This window comes from Elephantulus edwardii, unplaced genomic scaffold (genome assembly GCF_000299155.1).
Source record: "Elephantulus edwardii isolate Elephantulus edwardi_28Jun2011 unplaced genomic scaffold, EleEdw1.0 scaffold00082, whole genome shotgun sequence".
Taxonomy (NCBI): domain Eukaryota; kingdom Metazoa; phylum Chordata; class Mammalia; order Macroscelidea; family Macroscelididae; genus Elephantulus; species Elephantulus edwardii.
This window is the reverse complement of record NW_006399832.1, coordinates 8,413,669-8,423,040: the sequence shown is the minus strand read 5'-3', so window position 1 is coordinate 8,423,040 and position 9,372 is coordinate 8,413,669. Positions and strand designations below refer to the sequence as shown.

Here is a 9,372-nt window from a genome sequence, read left to right as displayed (position 1 = left end):
GGGCCACACACCCCATTGGCGCCGAGGGCTGGCGGCACTGTCCCTCCCCAGGAGGGAAGGCGAGTCGCTCCGGGTTTTTCAGCTCTAAGGTCGAGGGACGGGCATACCGTCCCTCGCCAGCAGGCCCTCTGTGAGCTGGGCGGGGGTGACACCCCAGGGATAGAGAGCCAACGGTGGCAGAGATCGATCGTCGGTACCAGCACGGGGGCTTAGGCAGGAGAGGAGCAGATGTAGGGGCTGATGAGGGTTGCCTGGGGCGGCTGGGGCCGCGAGTCGGCCGGTGTACTCAGCGGGCGCCCCGAAGTCTGGGGCCGCTGCGGCTCCAGCTCCACCGGCTCCTGCTAGAGACTCCAGGCCGCACTTTCCCCTCCTCCCGGCGCCTTCTCTCCAGTGAGGAGCCGAGCGCGGGCGGCACGGGGGGAGGGGTGGCGGCAGAGAGAACAGCCAGTTGTTTAAAATCCTTCTAGAGCAGTTTCTAATTCCCCCCTTGCGCCGGGGTTCGGAGGGGGGAGGGGGGAAGAAGAGCGGGAGGAGGGAGGAGAGCAGAGAGGGAAGGAGGGAGGGAGGGACCGGCGGAGGGAGGGAAGGAGGGAGGAGACTGCCGCTTAGGCTCTAGCAGCCACCGCGCGTTTCGGAAGGCTGGAGGGAGGGGAGGCCTGTCAGTCTTGCGGGTTGCCTTGGCGAAGGGGGCGGGGCTTTGGCGTGGGGTGGCCAATAGTGGGGGTGGCTGCGTGGGTCGCCATGGGGACGGGGCTGTTCCCGGGGAGGCTGTGATGGGTTGACAGGTGCGTGACAGTGGGAGCTGCTCTCGGCACAAGCATGTACGGCAAAGGCAAGAGTAACAGCAGCGCCGTCCCGTCCGACAGCCAGGCCCGGGAGAAGTAAGTGTCTCCGCTTCTCACCCACCTCCGCCTTCGCACGCGCGCACACACACGCACGCACTCTCTCTCCCAGAGACACACAGGCACACAGACACTCTCCGCCCGGGGAGATCCGGGGGTGGGATGGCAGGGGGGAGGGTGCGGGAGGTGGGGGCGTGTGGTGCGGGGACCGGCGGTTCCTCTGGAGGGGTTGGCGCTGGGCGGGCGGCAGTGGGGGGCTGTCTGCGGGAGGGAGCGAGTGTGCTGGGGGCGGCAGTGGTGCTGGTGGTGAGGATGGAAACTTGTTTAGGTGGTTGAGGATAATAAACGCGGGTTTAGCTCCTCACAAAGTAACTTTAGAGCTGGGGGTCCGGGGCTGCGGGAACCTTGGGAGCTGCCGGGGATCACGGGGAGGAGGCAGCTGCGGCGAAGGCGCGCGGTGGGAATGTGAGTGCCTGGAGGGTGGGCTGGGGTCGGGCAGGCAAAGCTCGGGGTGCGGAGGCAGGGGTTCAGGGGCTGGGGCTCGGGTCCCGGAGCGTCGGGCGAGGCCCGGGCGGCGGGGTCGGGCGTGTAGCAGGCGGAAGCCGGGCGCGGAGCGGCTGAGCCCGGCCCCGAGGGGCGCGGGGAGGCGCGCGGGGCGCAGAGGGCATGTGCGGGCGTGGGCCGGGTGGGCGTCGGGGCTTTTCCCTGGCCGAGCGGAGGGACGCGGCGCCCTCAGTCCGGGTGCTTCGCCAAGCTGGGGTGGGGAGCGGGTGGGCACCGGGGCAGGCGCTGTTGGGGGCGCCTGCTGAAGTTTGGGAGTCCGAGAAAGGACCGAGTTTCCGGGGAGGAAAAGTGTGCTGGCGGGGAGCGGGATCTGCTGGCGGAGACCGGCGTTCCTGCCTCTCGCAGCAGACCTAACTCTGCCGCGGCGGCTGGAGAACTTTTTGTGGCAAAGTGCTGACTCTCAAATGTCGGGGGGCCCGTAGTGGCCCCAGCGGGAGGCGGCGACGGTAGGGCGGTCCTCGCGGGGCGGTGGTCCTGGGGTGTGCAGAGGGGAAGTTGTGTGCACGGCGGCGGCTCCCTATGGTGGGGAGAGGGCGGTGGTCGGAAAAGGGGTCTGCAGGAAAGGGAGACTGAGGTTGGGAGGAGATTACAGGTGTTCACTTCAGTGGGAGCTGGGGACGGAGGCTGCTGTGCAGAGAGCTCCTCCCGCCCTGGGATGCCACCGTCATGGCACCCTGTGAAGCAGGGTTATTTGCTGCTCTTCTTATGTACTTGTAACGGTGATTTGGTTGCTACTAAAAATGAGAGTGAGTAGTGACTGTGACCACTGAGGAAGTACCCCTCTTCTCTATGCAGCTAATCAGTGATTCCTGGTAACCATCTCAACTCTTGAGGGTCAGATTTCTCCTGATCATTTAACACACGTTGCCTTTCGAAGGGGTGTCCGATTGGGGAACAAGGTTTGGGACCATCTCTCAGAAGGTTCTTTGGTAATCTTGTGCACAGAAATAGCTGCGTAAATAAAAGTCGAATGTGCAAATGACCGAGTTTCCCTCCTTGCTATAGGCAGCCTCCCTCTGAAAGTTTCTAGTGCCCTAGGGATGGGAACATTTCCTAATCTTCGTGTTGGCAGCAATGCACACAATTCCCATAGGATTTTGAGGGGACAGGCCTTGATCTAGCAAAACAAAAAAATTATCGGAGAGATGATTTTTTCAAAGAGGTTTTCTGAGGATCTTCGTACATGATCTTGTTGCTGTGATAAGAAACATCTAAAAGACTCAAGATTCTTAAACGTGGTTAAGAAAGTCAATGTGGAGTTGAAGTTTTGTAGTAACAGTTTGATATGTTAATCATTTGGCTAGTATTTGAGAAAATAAACACATTTAAATGAGGATATTTTAATGATTATGAAATGTTTGGATTTATTTTGGGGGTGGAGTGCTTGAATATCTTGAGACGTAATTCTTGATATAGGAGTGGCTGACTTTGAGAATCAAAGTAGTTTTGGATTTTAGGTGGACTGCCAGGAATCAGAGCTGTGGCTGAATCTTTATCGTCATGACTTTGTAAGAAGGAAAATTTTGTCTCTGAGATAATAGAGGAAATTGGACTTTGTGGTTACTCTAGCTCCAATATTGTTACTTTGTCATTAAAACAAATGATTGCCATTTTGCTGTCAAATCTAGCAAACTAAGCACCAAGTAACATCTACTCTTATGAGTAAAGTAATGAGGGTTCTGCTAGATGGTGCTATTTGATTTAAATACATTTCTTCCATTCATTATAATTGGCCGCAGGAATTCTAGACTGGCTTCTATTTTGAACTAAATATAGGTGAAGAGGCTACTTTTGGAGAATTTTCAATGATTGTTTTGGGTTAATTGTAGTTGCATTAGTTTCTCGGTGAATGTTGTTTGGATCCAAGAAAAATCCTTGAAGTAGATTTTGTTTAGGAGCCATGGTGGCTCAGTGATTAAATACTGGGCTGCTGACCAAAGGTGGGTGGTTCAAACTCCTCAGCTTCTCTTCAGGACAAAGATGTCTGCTCCCATAATGATTTACATTCTTGGAAATCCTATGGAGCAGGTCTACTTTATCCTTATAGAGGCTTTGTAAGTGAGAATGGATTGAGTGCAATGGAATAGGCTCTGTTTTGTAAAATAAATTTAGTTACATTATGGTAAGAGAGTTGATAATTTAATTTTCACCTTTTTATTTACTTCTGACTTTAATGGTGTAATTCTACAACAATGTAATATATGGTTACCATTAGATTTATCTTTTTTTAAAACTTTTAAGGTGGGAGTTTTTTAAAGTAACTGTGTGGAGAATTATTTTTTAGTAAGTGAATTATACTGTCCTAAAAATAATAGGAATAATTTCTTTTCAATAATAAATATGTAATACATACTTTAATAAAAAAATTGCCAAGTGAGTAATTTTTTTTTATAGAACAGTATTGTTATGTGCCGTCAAGTTGCCTGCGACTCATAGTGACCCTATGTACAGCAGCAGCCCTAAACCTGCTCTATCCTGTGCCAATCTCACTGTCTCTGACACACCCACCTCCCTTACTCCAGTTACTGCATCAATCCACCTCATAGAGGATATTCCTCTCTTGCGCTGTCTCTCCACCCTCCAAAGCATGACATCCTTCTCCAAAGACTGATCCTTCCTTCAACATGTCTAAAGTATGTCAGACAAAGCTTCAGAATCCTTACCTCCAAGGAGCAGCCTAGTTTAACCCTCTTCAGGATGAACCTGTCTGTTTTCTTAGCAGTCCATGGTATATTCAATACTCTCCTCTCAGACCACAGCTCAAAGGCATCAATTCTCCTTCTGTCTTTCCTAGTCATTATTATTAACATTAAAAATATTGTCTTACAATTTTCCAGGAAACGTGTTTTCTAACATTAGTTCTTAGTGGATAGCTCACAACTTATTACATGTATCTTTGTTTTCTTTTTCACTGTCATTAATTAAATGTTAAACATTAATCTTTAGATTTTGTACAATTCATACGCTTTCAGTGTACTGTATTGAAAATAAAAATGGTCAGAATGGTCTTATTACTTGTTTTGTTGTTTTATTTTTAAGTGAGATGGATCAAGTCTTTACAGAGGTTTAGATTAACTTTTATGAGAGAATGATTGAAAACCCTTGGAGGGAGGGAGGATGTTGGTATAAAAATTTAAATTCTGATCTTGTTAGGTCATTTTTCACTTTAGAACTTTGCATAGCATCCTGTAGATTTTTCTTTGTAATATCATTTACAATTGTAATTAAGTAACTATGTAAATTGGTTGTTTAATGTCTTACTTTCCCTAAAATGTAAGTTTCTTGAGGGTAGGAATGACATTTTATTTTGTGAGATATCTTTGGCAAAAAGAGCAGTGTCTTCTAATGTTATAAACTACAAATAAATAATTATTGGGGAAATAAAAATGGTAAACTCAGAATCTTAGTCAATGTGAAAAATATTTCAAAAAATAACCTTCAAAATAAGAACTTGGAAATTTGGGTTCGACATTTTCTAGCTTAGCTATATTTAAGAAACATATAACAGTAGAAAAATAAAACAATAGTACTGATATTTGCGTATTTTTTTCCATACTTTATAGTTCGTCTAATCATCCCACTGGTCTGTCCATTTGCTGTACAGAGGTAACCCGTGGTTGCTGTGATGCTGAACATTGTGACAGTGATGTGTCAAATGCGATAACGGTTACCCCTGGTGGACAGTGTTTGGTCGAGCTCCCTGATTAAAACAAGCTTGGAAGCAAGAGTGGAATCCACTTCTGAAATAGCTTACCTCCCTAAATCCTATGAACCTGGAGAAACGTTGAAAGTTATACAAGTGTTCAGGTCATTTCATAGGGTCGCTATGAGTTGTCTACAACTCGGCGGCACTTAACAACAGCAATCTTCCTATCAGTTCTGCAAGATATGTGATTTTTTTTCTCTATTAAAGAAAATAGTTATTGTGGGAGATAATATGACAAGTCTTAAAAAAATTTAAAACAGAGTTACTGTGTCGTCTAGCATCTCTACTATGTATATACTACCTGTTGCTGTTGGCTGATTCTTGCTCATAGTGACACTATAGGAGAGAGTAGAATTGCCTCACTGGTTTTAAGGCTTTACAGATACAGCTTGTCACTTCTTGTGTGGAGAGGGCGATGGATTATAACTGCTGAACTTTTGGTTACTAATTGAACACTTAACCGTAGTGCCATTTGGGCTTCTTAGTTACATACTCTAAAGACCTAGAAATATTGAATATAGGTGTATACACACCTGTTGCAGCACTATTATGATGTAGAATGATGGGAAAAACCTAAATGCCATTTCCACCCCAGATGTACGGAATTAGAAGCTGTATTTTAACAAGGTCCCCAAGTGATTCTTGTGTGTACAACTAATTCTAATAAATTCCTGTGTGTAGTCCTGAGAATGTATAAAATCCTTCAAAACCCTTTTACATAGAGTGAAGTTCTACTCAGGCCTGAAGAGAAATGAAGTGCTTGTACAACGTAAGTGCTATGACATGAGTAGACCTTGAAGTTACACTGAGTGAAATGTTAGTCACAAAACACCACAACAAACTATAGGGCATAATTTATGAAAAGGCAAGAATAACTCTGAAGAGATTAGTGGGTTATTAGTGTTACTTAATTAGTGTTACCTAAAGCAGGGGAGATGATGAGGATGGCACAGGATAGGATAGGATTCAAGTCTGTTCCTACAGTTGCTATGCGTCACACTTGACTTCCTGCTACCTAACAACAACAATAACAACAACAGTAATAATAACACAAAGCAGGGGAAGGGAGTTCTGGTGGTGTAAAAGCGGCCATCTCTGGTGCTTCTAATCCACCAGCAACTCAATGGGAGAAAGCAAAGTAGTTACCTTGTCATTTACAGCCTCAGAAACCTGTTGGAGGATCATATGAGTCAGAACCTACTTCATGACAGTGAGTTGAGATTTGAAGGCATGGGGTGATGAGACTAAAAGGTAACGTTTTCTGGGAATTTTGAATTGGGAATTTAATAGCCTGGATTTCATGAAATCAAATTGTTGTATAACTTGATTGGTATAACTGGTTGGCTGTTATAACTAAGCTGCATACAAAAAAATGGGTGAAATGGCAAATGTGAGGGTGCATATGATGTTGTTTGTTGATTGCTGTCAAGTTGAGCATGACTCATAGCAACCCTTTGAACAAAAGGCCTAAAGCCTTTGTATAACTGTTGTCATTTTCCAAAGTTCATAGAGTTTCCACAGGCATGTTGCTTAAGAAGTACAACAGGGAAAGAAAAAAAAAAAGGACCAATATACTATATAGCAGAATCATGGCTTTGGGGCTATCTAGTTAGTCTGGTTTCAGAGCCATTGTTCTGCTTCTATTTTTAGAAGTAATGCCAGGAGTCTTAAAATTTTGTTTTTGACTGTCCAGGATACAGCAATTGATTTCTACTTGCCTGGATCAGCAGCAGAAGAGGAAGACCTAGGAATCAGAATGAATTAGACTGACTACAGAAATTAAAAGGCGCATTGCCATGGGAAAGTCTGCTGTTAGGGACCTCTCCAAAGTGCTGAAGAGCAGTGGTGTCTCTCTGGAGACTAAGGTGCGTCTGATACAGGCCATAGTCTTCGCAATCACCTGTTATGCATCAGAGAGTTGGACAATGACCAAGGAGGATAGAAGGAGAACTGATGACTTTGAGCTGTGGTGCTGGAGAAGAGTACTGAGAATACCATGGACTGCTAGGAAAACAAATAGATTTGTCCTGGAGAGGGTTAAACCGGGTGGCTCCTTGGAGGCAAGGATTCTGAGGCTCCGTCTAACTTACTTCGGACATGTAGTGAGGAGAGACCGGTCCTTGGAGAGGGACATCATGCTTGAGAGGGTGGAGGGACGGCGCAGGAGAGGAAGGCCCTCTATGAGGTGGATTGATTCAGTGACTGGGATAATTGGGATGGGAGTGTCAGAGACAGTGCGATTGGCACAGGACAGAGCGGAGTTTAGGGCTGTTGTACATAGGGTCGCTATGAGTCGCAGGCGACTCGACGGCACATAACAGCAACAACAACAACAACAACAACAACAGAAAGAATGATTACCAATACTAAATGGTTTGATTAAGGAATCGGTAGATAAAGCCTAATCAGAAGGGGGGTAACGGTAAACAGAATTTTAAATTCATACAGAACCTAAACTTCTGGTCCTATTGAGACAGGAGGAACCATGTAATCTGTTGCTCATAAGATCATCTTCACATCACGAACAGTAATTGTTCCCTGAGTTAATCTTTAAATTGTTATGTTGAGTACCATTGAGTTGCCTCAGAACCGATTCATAAATGACCCTCTTTTGGGATTTCAGAAGCAGGAGATTGTCCAAAGGAGATTGCCCATCCTTCTGTGGAGCAGCTTGTGGATTCAAACCATGTGCCTTTGTGATTGTAGGACAGCTTACCACTAGGCCACTGTACCTCCCCATTCTGTGAATGTTGCTGCTGTTGTGTACCATTGAGTCTGAACTGACCCATAGCTGACCCTCCAGAAGGTTTTCAGAGACAGTTAATTGCACAGGAGGAGATGGTCTAATTTTCTACCACAGAGTAGTTGGTGGATTTGAACTGCATGTGCTTTCAGGATTGCAGCCAGCTTCTTGCCGCTAGGCCAATGTTGACCATGAATGTTGTCTTTTAAAGAATTATTTACATGAAATCCAGTTGACAGTAGTTATTCTAAAGCAGAGGTAAAAAGGTAGGGCAATACTGAAACATAGGTCAAAGTAAATAGTCAAGGTCAAGAGTGAAACAAATATGGGTAGAGATAGAATCGTGGTGCAATGTGAAGAATGTAACCAGTGTTACTTAATTTGCATAAATTGTTGAGTAGGTGTATGTATATTTTCACTAAAATTTAAAAATAGTTAAGAAACTAAAACTGAATATTTAATTAACTTGCTCAATGATACATGGCTTGAAAATAAGAAATCTGGATTTCTAACACAGCTTTCTAACTTTTGAAGCTGTGGTTGAAGTTGGAAAAGACACATTTTTTTAGTATACCAGATTGCCTTCCTAATCTAGGATAAAATGCTACAGATTTAGAGAACAGAATTACATAACAAGAAATAACAGACTTTAAAAATTTATCAGATACGTTCTCTTAACCATTTGTGTACCTTGTTGCTATATACCCCCCATTTTGGCAGACTGTAGTTAAGTGTGTGATATGAGAAATTGTAGGAAAAATAGTTATTTAATGATAAGGAATAGTGTGTAACTTCAGATTTTATTCCTCTAGAAATTTAATTTGATCACTTAAGTTTTAAAATTCCACATAATGATTATGAACAAATTCTGTATGAAATATGCCTAAATATTAAACTAACACTTAACCTTAGAAAAGAAAAACTGACAACTCAAAATAGATGAGTAGTGATACTAGTTTTTTTATTAAACTAGTTTGACCCTTTAAAACCGTTTAATAGCACAAAAAGATAAATCTGCTATTAAGCAAAGTATAACATAATGCACTGAATATGTAGTAGATGGTGCTATATTGTAAAGAAACTGCAGAAATCAAACTGTATACCTAACCTGGGGCTATGAGAAATTACTGCGGTTTTTTAATTGGGACTATTTTAGTACAAAATACGAAGAAGTGTACCGTGCTTATTTTTAGGTAGTTACAATCTAGTGAATGTTTAAATCGTCTATAGAAAAGAGAGCTCTTATAGGGATTAGTATCAACTCTGGTGGCCTAGGAATTAGGAGCCTTTGCCAACACAGAGACTTTAGGCTCCAACCTACCATTCTCCCCTGAGGGAGAATGATGGGCAGTCTCCTCTCCTGCAGTTTACAGCCTCTGAAGAACCTCTGCAGAGTTGGCTATGGGTTGGTGCTGATCTAATAGCACACAGCAATAACAACAACAGATACCACTTTATTTTCTCCCATTTTAGCTTCCCTCTAAATTATAAATTCTTCTTTTCTACAGGAAGTTAAA

The 9,372-nt window shown here is 44.3% G+C and overlaps 1 protein-coding gene across 4 annotated transcripts in view; it reads left to right on the top strand.

Annotated features, from left to right (window-relative positions):
- Positions 1 to 760: 760 nt before the first annotated feature.
- The window catches only part of SSBP2 (single-stranded DNA binding protein 2), a 427,469-nt gene continuing 418,857 nt past the window's right edge, over positions 761 to 9,372 (top strand). The window contains exon 1 of one of the 4 annotated variants that reach the window (XM_006889861.1): positions 761 to 881. In XM_006889861.1, the coding sequence (XP_006889923.1) occupies positions 820 to 881 (62 nt within the window). In that variant the 5' untranslated portion in view covers positions 761 to 819. The remainder of the gene's footprint in view (positions 882 to 9,372) is intronic. The other 3 variants (XM_006889863.1, XM_006889862.1, XM_006889864.1) reach the window with 3 other exon arrangements.